At 44.7% G+C, this 18,107-nt stretch overlaps 1 protein-coding gene across 1 annotated transcript in view; it reads right to left on the reverse strand.

Moving 5' to 3' along the window:
- Positions 1-18,107, reverse strand: part of LOC115092958 (E3 ubiquitin-protein ligase HERC2-like) — a 2,733,734-nt gene that overhangs the window by 2,088,480 nt on the left and 627,147 nt on the right. Inside the window, 1 exon segment of the mRNA XM_029604466.1 lies at positions 6,822-6,925. Within this exon segment, the coding sequence (XP_029460326.1) occupies positions 6,822-6,925 (104 nt within the window).

Raw genomic sequence — 18,107 nt, forward strand, 5'->3', positions numbered from 1 at the left:
TCCGGGGCTCGCCCAAAGGTTGGTACAACAGCAACAGGTTCTCGACTCTTTAGTAGCCACAGTGGAGCGCATGGCTACTCGCATGGATGCAGAGCCTCCCGCACCGGCACCAGTACCAGCGGCCGCTCCGGTCGTCACGCTCCAGACGCCCACGCAACTTCCTGCTCCCTCTCGATACACTGGGGATCCCAAGGCGTGTCGGGGATTTCTAAACCAGTGCTTCGTACGGTTTGCCTTATTACCCAACCAGTTCCCTACTGATTCTGTCAAGGTGGCATACATTTTTTCTCTCTTGGACAGCCGGGCCCTGAATTGGGCCTCATCTATGTGGGAGAAGAACGACGTCACTCTCACTAACTTAGAAAACTTTGTAGCCAGTTTTAAAGCAGCCTTCGATGAGCCTGCTCGTCAGACCTCGGCAACTTCCGAATTGCTGCAACTTCGACAGGGAGCACGCACTTTGGCTGAATATGCCCTAGAATTCCGCACACTTGCGCTGGAGGTAGGATGGCGTGATGACGCTCTTCGAGGTATTTTCCTGGAGGGTCTTGCAGGTCGGATTAAAGATGTCTTGGCCGCCAGGGACATTCCAGAGGACCTCAATGCACTCATAGAACTCGCTGGGCGCATAGATCGCCGCCTTCAACAAAGGGCAAAAGAAATACGCCCCCCACGACGTATGACGTCTTTGGCTCCTCTCTTCTCGAGGCAGCTCACGCCGAGTTCTCGGACCACCGGGGCTTCCTCCGAATCTTCCACTGAGGAACCCATGCAGCTGGGGAGAACGTCCCTGACTGAGGAGGAGAAACGCCGTCGCCGTACACTAGGACTTTGTCTGTATTGCGGTGGAAAGTGACATTTCCTGTCACAATGCAAGGAACGGGCGGAAAACGCTCGCGCCTAGGACGTTTGGAGGAGTGTCTCCTGGGCTGTCTTAATGCTGCTCCTCAATGTACATTACCTATAACCCTGAGGTTCCCTGGGGGTGTCTTCGAAACGCGGGCTCTCATTGACTCCGGAGCTGGAGGGAACTTTATCACCCGTGAACTATTCCAGCAACTCCAGTTACCCACGCGACCTCGTGAACCACCACTGCGGGTTACCTCTATTCAAGGTACTCCTTTACCTGGAAGCATTTCCGTTACCACGAATCCACTCACGCTCCAGACCGGGTTACTGCACAAAGAGACGATCTCCTTCCTGGTCTTGAAGAGGTCGGTACACCCGGTAGTCCTCGGTTTACCCTGGCTTCAGCAACACTCTCCGGTGATCCGCTGGGACGACCTTCAGATTACTCAGTGGAGTTCCCGTTGTTTCTGCTCCTGCATCAAGAAGGCAGTGGTTCCTCCCATTCCATTGGCACATGTTGGGTCCCTACTCCCGGCACCCTATGCGGACTTCGCCGACGTATTTTCTAAGGAGAAGGCGGAGCTGCTACCTCAACACCGTCCCTTTGATTGTGCCATAGAGCTACTTCCTGGTACAACTCCGCCATGCGGCAGAGTATACCCTCTATCACAGCCTGAGACTAAAGCCATGTCTGACTACATCAGAGAAAACCTCGCCAAAGATTTCATCCGCCAGTCTAAATCGCCTGCGGGGGCGGGATTCTTCTTTGTAGCAAAAAAAGATGGATCACTGAGGCCTTGCATCGATTATCGGGGCCTGAATTCCATTACCAAGAAGAACCGTTACCCACTGCCATTGATTCTGGAATTACTGGATAAACTTCAAGGAGCTCGAGTATTTACGAAGCTGGACTTAAGAGGGGCCTATAATTTGGGCCGTATCCATCCCAGGGATGAATGGAAGACCGCTTTCAATACCCGGGACGGACACTATGAGTACCTGGTCATGCCGTTCGGCTTATGTAATGCTCCTGCTGTGTTCCAGCATCTCATGAATGAGATTCTCAGAGAACTGTTATACTCTTGTGGCATAGTATATCTGGACGATGTCCTCATTTTCTCCCAAGATCTGAATTCACATCAACTCCAGGTCCGACAAGTGCTCCAGATTCTCCGGGACCAGCATCTTTATGCAAAATTAGAAAAATGCTTTTTTGAGCAGGACTCTTTACACTTTCTGGGTTACATTATCTCTGCCACGGGATTTAGGATGGATCCCGAGAAAGTGTCCACAATCAAGAAGTGGCCTCAGTCTGTTGGTCTAAAAGCCTTACAGCGCTTCCTGGGCTTCGCGAACTTTTACAGGCACTTCATACCTGGGTATTCACAGCTGGTGGCGCCACTGACCGCTCTAACTAAGAAAGGGGCGGACACTCGACAATGGCCTTCTGAATCGTGTAAGGCGTTTTGTGACTTGAAAGAGGCTTTTCTATTGGAAACCTGCTTACGCCACCCTGATCCATTGCGTCCCTTCGTTGTGGAAGTAGACGCTTCCAGTGTGGCTGTAGGGGCTGTACTCTCTCAGTATTCCAGCACAGGGAGATTACTACCGTGCTTCTACTTTTCCAAGAAATTTACCCCTGCCGAGAGCAACTACGGAATAGGCGACAAAGAACTTTTGGCCATCAAACTGGAAGAATGGAGGCAGTGGCTCGAGGGAGCTCAACATCAGGTCACTGTTTATACTGATCATAAAAATTTGGAGTTTCTCTCGCAGGCCCAACGCCTTAATCCCAGGCAAGCTCGATGGTTGCTATTCTTTAGTCGATTTGACTTAATTCTCAAATACCGGCCAGCCTCAAAGAATGTACGGGCCGATGCCTTATCTCGGAACACCATCTTCGAGGAGAAGGATGATTCCCCTCAGTATATCATCGATCCAGCCAGAATCTCTTTAGCCAGTACCAGTGTGTCCACTCAGGGAAGAGTGGTAGTTTCTCGACGAGATCGTAGGAAAGTCCTAGAGTGGGCCCATGACTCCCTCACAGGGGGCCACGCCGGTCGAGAGAGAACTCTAACCCTCCTAAATCAATATTACTGGTGGCCCCGGGTACGACAAGATGTGCAAGAGTATGTGGCATCTTGCCCAGTATGTGCCAGACAGAAACCTCTCGGTGGACGACCTTTGGGACTCCTACAACCCTTACCAATTCCCACTGAACCTTGGACCCACATCGCCACGGACTTCGTGGTGGATTTACCGCCATCAGAAGGTAAAACGGTAATATGGGTCACCGTAGACCGGTTTTCTAAAATGGTGCACTTGGTACCCCTGCCCAAGCTGCCATCGGCGCCAGAACTGGCACTTCTGTTTACACAGCATATATTCCGGTCTCATGGTCTTCCACAAAGCATTGTCTCCGATCGGGGACCCCAATTTACAGCCCGCTATTGGCGTGCTCTGTGAAAGAAGTTTGGAGTACAATTAAACTTATCCACCGCGTTCCACCCTCAAAGTAACGGGCAGACGGAACGAATGAATCGCTCACTCAAGACATTTCTTCGCAGCTTCATCTCTGAGAAAAGAGACAATTGGGTCTCTCTGCTTCCATGGGGCGAATTCGCTTACAATAATCATACACATTTGGTTACAGGGCAATCTCCGTTCCAGACGGTCTTTGGACGTCATCTCAGATCGCCTGTTCCAGTCCCTGTGGACGTTGCTTCGCCGGCGGCCCAGACAATGGCCACTCAACTTCATCGGCTCTGGAGGACCCTTCAGCACCGACTCAATACAGCAGCGGAGAAGGCACAAAGAGGGGCAAATCGGCACAGACGCCTTGCACCAGAATTGCTGCCCGGCACTAAGGTATGGCTGAGTACCAAGCATCTCCATTTCCCGGGTCGTTCTCGCAAGTTGGCTCCCAGATTCTGTGGTCCGTTTCCTGTGGCGGAATGAATAGGTCTGGTCTCCTATAGGCTTCGCCTTCCCTCATCTTTACGTATCCACAACGTGTTTCATGTATCACTGTTGAAGCCTGTGGTGTTCTCTCGTTTCCATCGGCCTACTCCTGATGCAGTCTCAGTCGAATCTTCTGAGGAACCTGTTTATCAGGTTCGGGAGGTACGGGATGTGCGCTTTCACAATCGCCAATGGGAGTATTTGCTGGCCTGGGAGGGCTGCGGCCCCGAGGAGGACTCTTGGGAGCCTGCACGGAACATTTTGGACAAATCCCTGCTGACCCAGTACCACTTGGACAATCCCGGAAAGCCTGGTCCTCTGCGGAGGGGGCGTAAAAGGGGGGGTACTGTTGTGATCCCGGTCACTGGGTTAGTGACCGGGCCCTTACCTGCGCTCCAAGCCCCGCGAAACGCCGGTTCCTGGGCCGTCCGGGCCGCGTGGCAGCGGTGTCTCCACGAGGGAGACGTCACCGAAGACTCCTCCCCTCGGCAGGGGAACGCGCGCGCGAGGGCCGGGTTTTTGTAGTTTCAGCACCCGGATGTGCTGGACCGCCCCCGACTGACGTCAGACGCCGGCAGGAGATTTAAACGGGGTTTCTGCGCTAGCTTCTTTGCCTTGCAACGTGGTCACTCGGTTGAGTTTCTAGTTGACGTTCCTGCTTGCCTGGTTCTTGACTTCTGCCTGCTCGTTCTTGGATTTGCCTGCCTGCCTGTCTGACTTCTGTTCCTGCCTGCCTGCCTTGTTCCTCGGACTTCTGCCTGCTTGCTGCCTGCCTTGACTCCGGTCCGTGATTCCACTTCTGCCTGCATGCTGCCTGCCTTGACTCCGGTACGTGACTCCACTTCTGCCTGCCTGCTGCCTGCCTTGACTCCGGTTCGTGACTCCACTTCTGCCTGCCTGCCGCCTGCCTTGACTCCGGTCCGTGAATCCACTTCTGCTTGCCTGCTGCCTGCCTAGACTCCGGTTCGTGTCTTCTCTCCTTGGATTCTTCAGACCTTCTCCTAAGTCCCAGCGGTCCGGGTCCCTACGGGCTCCTCCTGGGGGGACCTCGGGCTTCCAGGGCGAAGACACCTAAGTCCTAGCGACCCGGGCTCCCACAGCTCCTCTGGAGGGGTCACGGGTTTCCAGGTGAAGTTCCAGTCCTTCCAGTGTGTGTCTGCCTCCCGACCGGCCTCCTGAGTCGGTCGGCCCAAGGATCCACTTCCGGATATTGACAATCACAACATGTATAACTGCATTAATCGCATTTAGGAATATGAATCAAGAATAATCTCTTTTAAGAGTCAAGGAACTTCATCCCCTAATTAATAGAGATTACCACTTAGCTGTGAAAGTTCCAGAAAGTACTTTTAATTACTCTAAAAACCAAAAAAGAACTAAGCAAACTTTGAAATATACATATATAAATAAGGAAGCAGATGGGTAATGTTGCAGGATGCATAGGAAAGTATGAGTTTTCCAATATTTTCCGATTTCTTAAAATGTGATAATCTGTCTTTCATTAACGACACATTAAACCAGAGTACAATAAAAAAAATTCAATCAATTCCACAAGGAAAAAAAAACACCTTACCGGTCCAATAAATCATCCCCAACATCATCCTCTTACAATGCACCACCGAATCTTATTTAAGAACATTTATAATCTGCTGATCCAAAAAACTTCTCAGTGGAGTACAACATAAATGTATACGCATTAGTGCAATAAAATTTAGCCACACCATTCATTATTTCCCCAAAAAATTCCTCAAAAAATCTAACTTTACATTTTTTTTAATTGACCTTCTTTTCATAAATCAATGAAATGCGATTCTACCATATGATGCCTATACAACTAAAGGGTAATTTCCTTTTAACGTTCAGATGGGCTAATTAAAAAAAAAAAAATCACAAACAGCTCCTGCTCTGAAGAAACTAATTCTCTCAACGGATGATAAGCCTTCAAAGAATTATTCTTTAAATCAGGGTCCCAAGTTATATATTTTTTTAAATATGCTTCTCTCAGTCTTCACCTTCTCTCCTCTCCCTAGACAATCACATCCTACTGCATACCTGATTCTGCATTGATATTTAAAGTTTTTAAAGAGGTGCCTGGAGTTTGTAGTCAGAATATTTAGCCCTGATACAATTAAGAGGTAGGTGAATTTAATAAGTATTACTGTCAGATTCAAACCTTTTTTGTATTTAAGGTAAATGAATTTAGAACAATTGTTAAAGATGTGCACATACTTATTTCTAAAAATGAACAAACCAACCTACTCTAATTGCAATTTAGAACTATTTTCCTGCCAATGGTCTTTGTCATCAATCATTTAATGTGTGATATAGAACAAGAAGATACTAAAACATTCCAAGGTACTGGCAAAACATGAATTAACTAGAAAAAGGGCTTTTTCAGTAGCAGGCCCTGTTTTATGGAATTCACTTCCAGACTTCCTCCGCCTTACTCCTACACAACAGTTTAAAAAATCACTAAAAACTTATCTATTTCAGAAAGCCTATAGTTTAGTCTCTAATTCATAAAATCAACATTCACTTATCTCCCACACTGTTATTATCTCTCTTCAAACAGACAATATTTAAAGAAAATAATACTAACATTCAATCCAATTTTGCTGTTTAAAGTTGTAGGGCATGAATGTTTATGGTGCTATTATTTTTAATGTTAGTTTTAATTTGTTTTTATTTTTAAGTTTATTTATTATGTATGTCTGGTTGTAAACCGTTTTGATTAATTCTTTTGAATTGTAAAGGCGGTATATAAACATTTTTAAATAAATAAAATAAAATAAATAGGATAAAAAAGTAGAAAAAATATTTTTGGAGTTGTAAGTTACTCATATATTCTGTACTGTATCCATCATTAAGCAAAGTACATGTGCGACTGGAACTATCCAATGTTTGTAACAATCTTGTTAGTAAACCCAGAGAAAGAAAACAAAACTGTAAAAAGAAATAGCAAAATAAATCTAAAAAATATACTGCAATACAAAATATTACATATATTTTACCTCCATATACTGGCCAACACAGAAAGCGTGCATGGATTCTTTAGTGTCCTCAAACTGCAAAGCAGCTTCCAATGCAACAATGGGTTCCTCACCAGCAAACTGAGCTGAGGAAAAATATGGAAAAGAAAAACGTATAGCTGAATAAAAGATATACATAATTCACTTGTTTCGAGCACAAATAATAGCAAAGTTTTTAAGCAGCTTCAACAAATGTCTGACACTGTGACTTCATCCTTGATGGTTTTTAGGGTTTTCTCTCTGATTTTTCTGAAATTTTTCCTATTTTAGTTAATAAGAATGACTTGCGGAATGCACATTATTTTTAAATTAAAGTAAATCATACCAAACACAAGACCAGCTTGAAATGTCTCTCAACCTGGGAGTTAATTATAAATCTTTACTACCTGGAATACTGTAAAGTAACAATGCACTCAATTTCATTTTAATTATTTAGTTGTAGAATAGATGTATTCTATTTCTTTTATATTTTCCTGTGAAAGTTTAATAAAAAAAATTTTGAATTGAAAGTTTTATTAAACTTTTAACACAGGAATACAAGAACCATGAAATTATGCATTATACAATACATGATGAACCTATGTCCCTTCCTCATCCCACCCCCCTCCCCCATCACCCCCAGGCGAGGTGGAACCTAGACATAATTGTAGTCCAGTCTAAAGTCTTAATAAACTAAAAAGGACTGTATGCCTTAACAGTCAGCATAGCAGATTCCATAGTAATGGTGTACTCTGCATACAATCCCTGAAATAAAAGTAAAAATAAGGTGATACATCCCAGTTCATTGAAATAAGCACTGCTTCCCAAATTGTGCCAATGAAAAGAAGTATAAAAGAAGTTTACCCTAACTACTATTCATGTTACAAGTTAAACAGTGAACTGTTTCCAGGTTCTCAGAAAGGAAAGCACTCTACCATGTTTGGCAGTAGTTAGGCCAGCCGATAATAAGAGTGCAGCTTTCCTATGACATCCGTGAGAGTGGGCATCTGGCCAGTTTTCCACCTAATAGCTATCAGGTTGTGAGCAGCAATGAAGATTTGTGTACACAGTCGCTGCTGAGCCTTGCCTAGAACATCAGGATATACATGCAGTAGTGCAGCAATAGCAGAGGGCGATAGAACAACCTGTAAAACTTCGCTTATCCAGGTAAATACAACCTCCCAGAAGGGTAGCAACTTATGACAAGCCCACCAGATATGAAAGTAAGTGCCACGGTTTCCACAATGGCACCAACAGAGGTCCGATACTGCAGGATAAATTCTATGTAGTTTGTCAGGGGTAAGATACCATCTGTAAATCATTTTATAACAGTTCTCGCGCAATCCTGCAGATATCGAACATCTCCTAGCAGAATATATTACAGTTCCCCACGTCTGTGTGCTCAACCGCACCCCTGCGTGATAAATTTACTTGGCTCCTGTTCCTCCGGAAAGAAAGTTTGATATATCTTAGAGATGGGCCCCATAATCCTATCATTGTGCATAACAAAGGCTTCAAACAGAGAGCGGCCGGGGCATAATATATTGGAGCGTTGCAAGGTCTGCAGGAAATGAGCAACCTGTGCATAGGCCAAGAAGTCTCTCTGACCGAAGGGACGTATATCTGCCATCCCTGCCAAGGAGAGGATTGCCCCCTGCGACATCATGTGTCCTATATTAGTGACACCCCTCTCTCGCCAGGAGCTCAACTGAGAGGTCTGATAACCCGCCGGCATTTGGATATTATGAAGAAGGAATGTTTGATAAAAGTATTTATATTCTCCCACCAGCCGCCTTCTACTCTGTTTCCAAAGTTGCAAGGTAACATGTAGGGACCATGGGATACCCCCTACTGGTCGCCAGGTATTGCGTGGTTGCTAAAATATGGCCGATAAAGCCATAGATCCTAATATAGCCTGTTCAATAGACACCCATTGTTTAATTTCCTTGCGGCGATTGATGTCTAGTATGGCTCTCAGTTGGGATGCCCTGTAATACCACGTGATGTTAGGCACTCCCAAACCCCCTTGTATCTTCAGAAGATATAGCACTTGATGTGCTAATCGGGGGGTGGGAGTCGCCGTCGTCGTCAAATGAAATCAAAAATTAATTTCTGCCAATTACGGAGGGCTGGAGGGGGAATACAAATCAGTAGAGAAGAAAATAAATACAAGAATTTCGGCAACACTGTCATTTTAGCTATCGCAATCCTATCTAGCCAGGAAAAGGTGCCCCTGTTCCATCTACTCATATCCAGGGTAATTTTATCAACCAAAGGAGTATAGTTGAGAGGATACAGATCCGGTAGTCTAGCGGTCAATAAAACGCCCAGGTACTTAATGTGGGATTTAGCTTATTTGAATGGGAATCTTCTGCTAATCGCCTGTAATTCAGCTGGACTCGGGGTTACATTAAGCAATTCAGATTTTGAAAAATTCACCTTAAGACCCGCCACTGCGCCAAACCTGCGCAATTCGCGTGACGCCCTCTAGGGAATTGGCCGGGTCCGTTAAGGTGAGCAATATGTCGTCCTCAAAAAAGCGAAGCTTTGTACTCCGAGTTTCCCAGCAACACTCCCAGTATATCGGCTGCTGAGCAAATCCTGGTCACAAAGGGCTCTAGGTACAGGGCAAATAAGGGGGGACAAGGGGCACCGCTGTCTGGTACCCCTCCGTATGGTAAAAACCGGACCGTAACCATTATTTACTTTAACCCGTGCGGAAGGGTTGTCATATAATTGTCGTACCCATTGAAGAAAATAAGGTCTGAATGCCATTTGCCGTAGTGTGGATAAAAGAAAAGGCCAGTGAACAAGGTCAAATGCCTTTTCGGCATCAAGGGATAATACCGCGGGTACTCGTTCCTTGCGCACCCACCAAATAAGGTCAATGACTTTTCTGATACTGTCCGCAGCCATGCGCTGCGGTATAAACCCGACCTGGTCGGAATGAACAAGCTGTGGGAGAAATTTATTAAGGCGCTGGGCTAGTACCCTTGCTAGAATTTTTAGGTCCACATTTGTAAGTGAGATGGGCCTGTAAGAGCCACATTGTGCAGGATCTCGCCCTGGTTTAGCCAGCACAGTTATTCCGGCCAAGTTGTTTTGAGGTCCAATACCCCCACCCTCTCTAAGGTTGTTAAAGAATTGAACTAGGGGTTCAGCAATTGTTGATACGAACTTCTTATAGTAAACCCCTGAGAGGCCATCAAGGCTGGGAGACTTGCCCGGTTTTTAAAGTTTTGATCACCAACTCTATCTCACCAGTTGTGATGGGAGCATCCAAGCTTTGTTGCTGTTCAGGGGTCAAGCCAGGTAAACCAACATCCTGTAAATACTCATCTATGTCTAGTTGCTTAATGGACTTTTCCGGGCATACAACTCCTGGTAGAAGTTCGAAAAGACAGCCCGAATATCCGATGAAGCCGTTAAGATGTCACCCTTCGGGTTCTTAATTTTAGAGATGGTGTTTTGGGAGAGCCGAACCCACAATTGACGTGCCAGTAGGCGTCCTGCCTTGTTCCCACCCTCATAAGTACTTCTGCTTGGTGGATTCCAGTGCATACAGTATGTGTTTATTGTCAAGTTGGGACAGCTCATTTTTTAAAGCAAGCAATTTCTGATAGCAACGAATTGATTGGTTCCTCATATGAGTCTGAGACAAAGCAGTGATTTTATCTAACAGATCACGGCGGGCACTCTGTTCATGGCACTTGCAAGTGGTAGCTCTGGAAAGAAGACCCCCCCTTGCAATTGCCTTGGAGCATTCCCATAAAATACAGGGAGAGATTTCCGGCCTGCTATTCTGGCGGAAATATTCCTGCATCTGTGTTTCCAAGGACTGTACAAAAGAGATGTCTTGCATTAAGGATTTGTTCAACTTCCAAAACCGGTTTCCCTTGTCCCGATCACCCAGATCGATATCTAAGCCAATGGGGATGTGGTCGGACCATGTAATGATGTCGATGTCTGCTTTCTGAACCTGATTTCCCATTATTTTATCCACAAGAAAATAATCAATGCGAGAATAGCTATCATGAGGTGCAGAATAAAAGGAATAAGATCGGGACTTGGGAAACCGGAACCTCCAGATGTCAACAAGGTTCAAGTTTAATAAAATTTTAAACTAAATAAAAAACCTGAAGTAGCACAAGACAGGAATTGTCAGAATGTTTAAACCAAAAGTCTAGTAAGTCTAGCAGCCTATTTCAGACAGTGGGTGGCAAGTAAAGCAGAGTTGTTTACCTGTAGCAAGAGTTCTCCAAGGATGGCAGGATGTTAGTACTCACACTTGGGACATGGGTGGCATGATCCGATGGGACCCAGCACAGAAAACTTATATCAAAGTTAATAGAACTTTGAGCCTCTCTGAACAATCTTAGGTATGCATTATACCATGTGGGATTCCTTCAGTCTTATAACATAGAATTAAAGAATAAAACCCACAAGTGGAGACCCAGCTCCACAGGGAGGTGGACAGGTCTTGTGAAGACTAACATCCTGCTTTCCTCAAAGAACACCTGCTACAGGTAAGCAACTGAAAACAAGCCCAATAAAAAATGGGACCAACAAAACAGGTGCCAATAGGCATAAAAACAACAACGTTTTGTTGGTAATAGGAGAGGGCAACTTGAACAGAAATAACGGGCCCTAGTCAGGAATGGAGTTTGGTTCTAAACCTCAAAGAAGTTCCAAAGGATGGATTGGCCAAATCTGCTGTCATGACGACCATCCCTATCCAAACAGTTATGTGATGTGAATAAGTAGGTGGATCTCCAACATTGAAACTCTGCAGATCTTCTCCATGGGGACTCCTCGCAAGTAAGACACCGATGCTGCCATGGTTCAAACAGAGTGAGCCTGGATATGGCCCCCAAGATGCAATCCCACCTGGGCATAACAGAAGGAGATGCAGTCTGCTAGCCAAAGGCAATCTCCAGCCCATTCTAGTTAAAAGAAAGAAAAAGTTGGGTGGACTGTCTATGGGCTACTGTTCGCTCCACATAGAAGGCTAAGGCTCTCTTGCAGTCCAAACTGTGCAGGAATTGTTCACCTTGGTGCCAATGAGGCCTGGGAAAGAATGTTGGCAGAACAATGGCCTGGTTAAAATGGAAGTCCAACACCATCTTAGGCAGGAAATTAGAGTACATGCGCAAGACCACCCTATCATGAAAAATCTTTGTGTAAGATGGATAAGTCACTATGGCCTGGAGCTCACTGACCCCCACCAAAAATGACCTTCCAGGTCAGATACTTAAGATCACATGCTCGAAGAAAGCTTTTATCAGCTGAGCTAAAACTACACTGAGGTTCCAGGACACAGAGGGAAACCTTAGAGGAGGCTTAACTGAAGCATACCCGGCATGAAACATACAAATATAGGCTACACAGAGATGGGTTTATCTTCTAAACCAGAGGTGGGCAAAATATGGCAGGTAGGCTAAATCTGACCCATCACCATGTTTCATCTGGTCTGCCTCTCTCTTTAAAATTTACATTATGTGCAGCCCGTGCCATACATCAGGCAAATAGGCCTAAGCATGCACTAGTGAGGTTCTCACCCCCACCAGCAAGATTTCCTGTCCTGGTCCTCAGCACCATGGAGTAATATCCTGGTGGGACTCCTACCGCACCAGCAAGAAGAGCTGCATGGTAGCACCGTAGAGTACATAAATACACAAGATTTCCCATACTGAGTGAGAATAAAAGTCCATTAAGCCCAGTATCCAGTTTCCAACAGTGGTCAATCCAGGTCACAAGTACCTAGCAAGATCCCAAAGGTAAGATAGATTCCATGCTACTTATCCCAGTGATAAGAAGTGGATTTTTGCAAATGCACCATAATAATGGTTTATGGACTTTTTCTTCAAGAATGTCCAAACTTTTTTTTAAACATAGTTATACTAATAGCTTTCAAAACATCCTCTGGCAATGAATACTGGAGCTTAACCCATTATGTCCCAAATTTTTTAAGAAGCTGTGCTCTAAATAGGATACAGACATAATGAGTTAATTATGCGTTAAATTAAAAAAAAATTCTCTTATTAATTTTAAATGTATCACCTAGTAACTTCGTGTCTCTTCTAGTTTTTGTACTCTTTGAAAGAGTACACAACCGATTAACACATTCCATACCATTATTTTATAGAACTTTACCAAACCTCTCCCCTCAGCCGTCTCTTCTCCAAGCTAAAGAGTCCTAACTTCTTTAGCCTTTCCTCAAAGGAGAATCGATCCATCACCTTTCTCATTTTGGTCACCCTTCTCTTTACCTTTTCTAATTCTACTATATCTTTATTGAGATGTGGTGACCAGAACTGCACTCAAGACTCAAGATGAGGTTGCACCATGGAGCGATACAGAGGCATTATGATATTCTCTGTTTTATGCTCCATTCCTTTCCTGTAATCCCTAGCATTCTATTTGCTTTCTTGGCTGCTGCTGCTGCACACTGAGCAGAAGATTTCAATGTATTATCAATGATGATGCCTAGAACCTTTTCCTGAATGGTGACTCCTAATGTGGAACCTTGCATTGTGTAGCTATCATTTGGGTTATTCTTCCTTAAGTGCATCACTTTGCACTTCTCCACATTAAATGTCATTTGCATGCCCAGTCTCTGCAAGATCCTTTTGCAATTTCTCACAATCCTCTGGTGATTTAACAATTTTGAATAATTTTGTGTCATTGGCAAATCTGATCACCTCACTTGTTGTTCCCCTTTCCAGGTCATTTATAAATATATTAAAAAGCAGTAATGCCGGAACAGATCCCTGGGGTACTCCACTATTCACTTTTTTCCATTGAATAAATTTACTATTTAGACTACTCTCTGTTTTCTATCTTTAACTAGTTCCTAATCCACAAAAGGGCACTGCCTCCTATCCCATGGCAGTAAGTGTGACATGCTTGCGGGGTTCCCAACCCCCATTAGCAGCACCGGGTGGCATGGCTCACTGGCAAGGTTCCCATCCCTCACCAGAAAGACTAGGCCCATGGCGCCTTGGAGTGACATGCTGGTGGGTTTGACACACTCCGCCTTCGAGAACAGGCCATGCATGGTGGCGGTCCTGAAGTTGATTTGCCAGGAGGATTCCAGCACCCACCAGACAGGAAGAAGACAACAATAAAGTCAGGAGGAAGGGTGCATCACACTGGTGGGAAGAGAAGGAAAGGAAAGGGGGTAAAGGATGGGAGTGACAGAGGGGAGAGAAGGGAAGGGAGTGAATGGTGAGAGAGGAGGGAGGGAGTGAATGGTGAGGGCGAGGGAGGTAATGGAAGGAGGGTGAATGACAGAGGGAAGAGAATTGGGGAAGAGAGCCTGATAGAGGGAAGGGAGGGAGTGGGGGAGTTGAGAAAGATCCTGATTGAGAGGGGAGGGCACAGGACTAACAAGGAAAGGAGGCAGTGGGAACGAAGTGGGGAGGGAGGGAGGGACGGGGAAGGAGGAAGCCTTTCAGAGGGGAGGGAGGTGGGGGGAAGGAACCAAATAGTGGAAAGGGGGAAAGGAAAGGAATTGAGTGGGTAAGTGAGAAAGGGAAAGGAAGAGAGTGAATGGGAGGGAAAGGTGAGTGACACAAAGGGAAGGGAAGAGGGTGTGAGGGAGGGTGAGTGACTGACTGAGAAGGGAGGGAAAGGGTGAATGACTGAGGAGACAGTGGAGGGGTAAATAACTGAAAGATAAGTAATAGTGAAGGGAGAAGTAGACGAGGAAATTGAGAAAAAAGAATAGAAGTTTTGTGCATGCAAGTGTGTATGTGATTATGAGAGAAAAAGAGGAGAAAGTGTGTTCACCTGACCTCCCCCCTCCACTAATCCACTATAATCCTAGGGTGATTGGAAATCAAAAGTTCATAGGTATGAAGAGAGGGACAGTTTTATCCTTATTAGTTTTAACAATTCAGTGTTTGATATGTCTGCTGTTTTCAAATATTTACTTGATTTTTGGAAAATGTTTCTCATTTTTATTCTTATTCTTAATTATATGTTTTATTTCTAATGAGTGGCATATGAGCATAAGCCCTTAGTGTTGTGGTGTAGGTGACGCTGCCTCTTGGGTTCACCAAATGTTTAACTGAAGCTCCTAACGTTCTTTGTGAATTTGAACTGCTTCTTGCGTGGTTTTTCATCTTGGTATGACTTTCAGCCACTTTCAATCATTACCGCTTTCAAAGCTGCACAACAGTTTGCCCATATGAACTCTTAACAAGGTCTGTACTTCTTGCTATTTTAATCTTTTGCTACAGAAAATGTTGTTTTATCTGACTCCTGTTTTTGATGCTAATTTGACCATATATTCCCCTTTTTCAAATTATTTCAGATTTGTTTACTATTAGCTGTTTATTTATCCTCCATCATCTTTGTATCTATATTTTTGTTTCTCTGCCTTAGCCAAAATATTGGTCTTTATTTTTGAAGCTGTATATTTTTTCAACTTTTTTCACTTGATTTTCTTTGTAGAATTGTACCTCCTGATGCAGCTTCAGCGAAACACAGTCCCATGTCTGGGGTCAGAGGAGTACTATACTGTTTAGAAGTTTCCCTTTATTTGATTTGGAATTCACTTGCTATTACTGGCGATTAAATTGTTTGGAATTCACTTGTTACTACCAGGATGAAATTGTTTATTCCTATATTAAAAACTTTTAGCCTTTATACGAACTCACAAATTGCAACATTTGTCTTGCAGCACACTTTTGTCCTTGAATAATCTTTTATGTGCTCTGCTTATTTTTTCCATATCTCTACAGGAGATATGTAAATTTAAGTAGGCCAGGAAAATCTTCATTGTTAGATTTTTAATCTTCAAGATCAAAAGGGATGGCAGCAGCCATATTTTTTAATAAAAGTAGGATATGACATCATCTGGGTAGTACATTTGGCTGGTTCTGGAGATGGGTCTGATGGAAGATTGAAGGAACTTGCAATGAACTGGAATGACTTAGATTTAAAAGATGAAAGTGTATCTTCTTAAGAATCTGAGTTGACAATAGCTTCTTTAGAGGACTGTTCCTGTTGTAATGGTGACTCACTTGAGAAGATTTTTCCATTGTGATAAAGGAGGCTTCTAATAGAAAGGTCAATACACTATATATAATAGGTGCACCTCAATACCATTTTATGTTCTTTACAAGAGCTAGGCACATCATGGCCCCATTTTCTAGAAATGTCAGCTTTCATAGTTTTAAGTCTATCCCAAAAATCTTTAGATTTTTTGATTGAAGGTGACAGGGGCGGATTGTGGGAAAATAGTGGCCCGGGAGATTTTTCTCCATACTGGCCCATGGGTACCCAATTACACATACAATTTGGTGAGTCACCAAATACAGAATAAAGGGACCATAAAATATACACAGAAATGCACAGACAAACTGAACTGGAAATCACAACAAGTTAGACTGTATGTAATGCAGCAATGGAAAAACAGAAACTACCATCATTCCTCATAAAACATCAAACAATAAAATCAAGAACTATAAAACATCACAATAGGAAAATCATACTAAAAATATATATTTCAAAACTGCTGATGAATAGAACCTCCGGTAATTTAACTCAGGGAAATTTTCAAAAATTTGTATATAAACACCAATAAAATATTTCAAAAAGAGCAGACATTAAATAATATTCAATAATTAAAACTAATAAGGATTTTAAAAAGCCCCTGCTGTCCCCTTCTGAGGGAGCTCTTGATTTCCAGGCACCCTGATATTGTCGAGGATTAGGAGGTTATCCTCTCTCTCTCACACATACACAGTCACATACATACACATTCATGCTCTTATATCCACCATAACCTCTCGCTCTCACTGACACTGACACACTCTCAGGCTCTAAGACACTCTCTCCCCCTCCACACACAAACTCTTACTCCCTTGGATTTTCTCATACAAACTCATGCTCTCACACTCACTGGCTCCCTCACATGCACACAAACACACACACCCAGGCAAGCTCCCAGTCATTCTCACACCACTCCCTCCCCATCCCCCAGGCATGCACACATTCATTCTCACACACACGACCCCCAGGCAGGAACCTATGCATTCACACACATACACCTCCAGGCAGAGTCCCATTCATACACATGCACACACTAAAGGCAGACACCCCCCACCCCTCTCTTTTGCCAACAACCTCGGAATCTCTTTCATTCCTCTGCTGCCACTGTCACTGCTGCCACATGGCTATTGGGGAGGTGCCGATTGCTGCTACTGACACTGAAGCCCATTCTGCTGCCTCCTCTGTGCAGGCCCTGTGGGCTTCCACTTTCTCCATGCTGATCTCGTACATTGTGAGATCTGCATAGAGAAAGTGCTACTCTTGCACATTCCCAAAGATTACACGTGCCAATCATTAAAAAGTAATTAATTTTTTTTTTACCTTTGCTGTCTGATCTTAGTTTTCTAATTGGTTGGTCACAGGCTTTTTTTTTCCACCTTCCCCTTCTTATTTTTTTTGCCAATTCCTTTTATATTGTCTTTTTTTCTGTTTCTTTTCTCTCCATCTTCTTCCCTCAAACACAGTTTCTCATTCTCACATGCATTTCTCTCTCTCACACACACATACAGGTTTCTCACTGTCACATGCTGTCTGAGTCTCACACACACACAGGCTCTCTCTCACTCCCACATGCTATCTTGCTCAAGCACAGGCTCTCACTGTCACATGCTGTCTCTCTCACACACACACAAGGCTCTCACATGCTGTCTTTGGAAACATTCAGGTCCTCACTCTCACACACAATCTCTCAACTCATCTAATACACACACCCAATCTCTCAACTCACCTCATACACACTCTCTACAGGCCCTCAGCCTCTCTCTCACCTCTGGGCCTCCTCTTCGCAGGTCGCCACAGGATGGGCTCTGCAGCGGCCCTGATCTTCTCGGGCTGCTACCCGGCTTCTTCCTCTTCTTGGGCCACGCTGCTCCTCTTCTGCACGCACTGATGCTCCTCCTCCTTCCTGCCCACGCGGCTCCGTGCAACGTTTACTTCCGGGGCCGCGCAGGCAGGAAGGAGGAGGAGCATCAGCGCATTTAAACGCGATCTTTTTCTTCGGGCCTCACCACGGCCCTGCTGATCTGCCTGTCGCAGCGCTGCATGAGCCTCCCTGTGCCCGGGGGCATTGGCTCCCCTTGGGATACCACTGCTCGCGGCGGCCCAGGCCTAGTGTTTCCACCGGCCCTGCCCGCAGGTTTCTCTTCGGGCCGCAAGGCCAGTAGACCCTCTTCTTGTCTTTGGCCGGGAAGTTTAAAAAAAAAAAAATTCACGTGATGGGAGCGACCGGCC

The sequence above is a fragment of the Rhinatrema bivittatum genome, chromosome 5, assembly GCF_901001135.1.
Source record: "Rhinatrema bivittatum chromosome 5, aRhiBiv1.1, whole genome shotgun sequence".
Classification (NCBI taxonomy): domain Eukaryota; kingdom Metazoa; phylum Chordata; class Amphibia; order Gymnophiona; family Rhinatrematidae; genus Rhinatrema; species Rhinatrema bivittatum.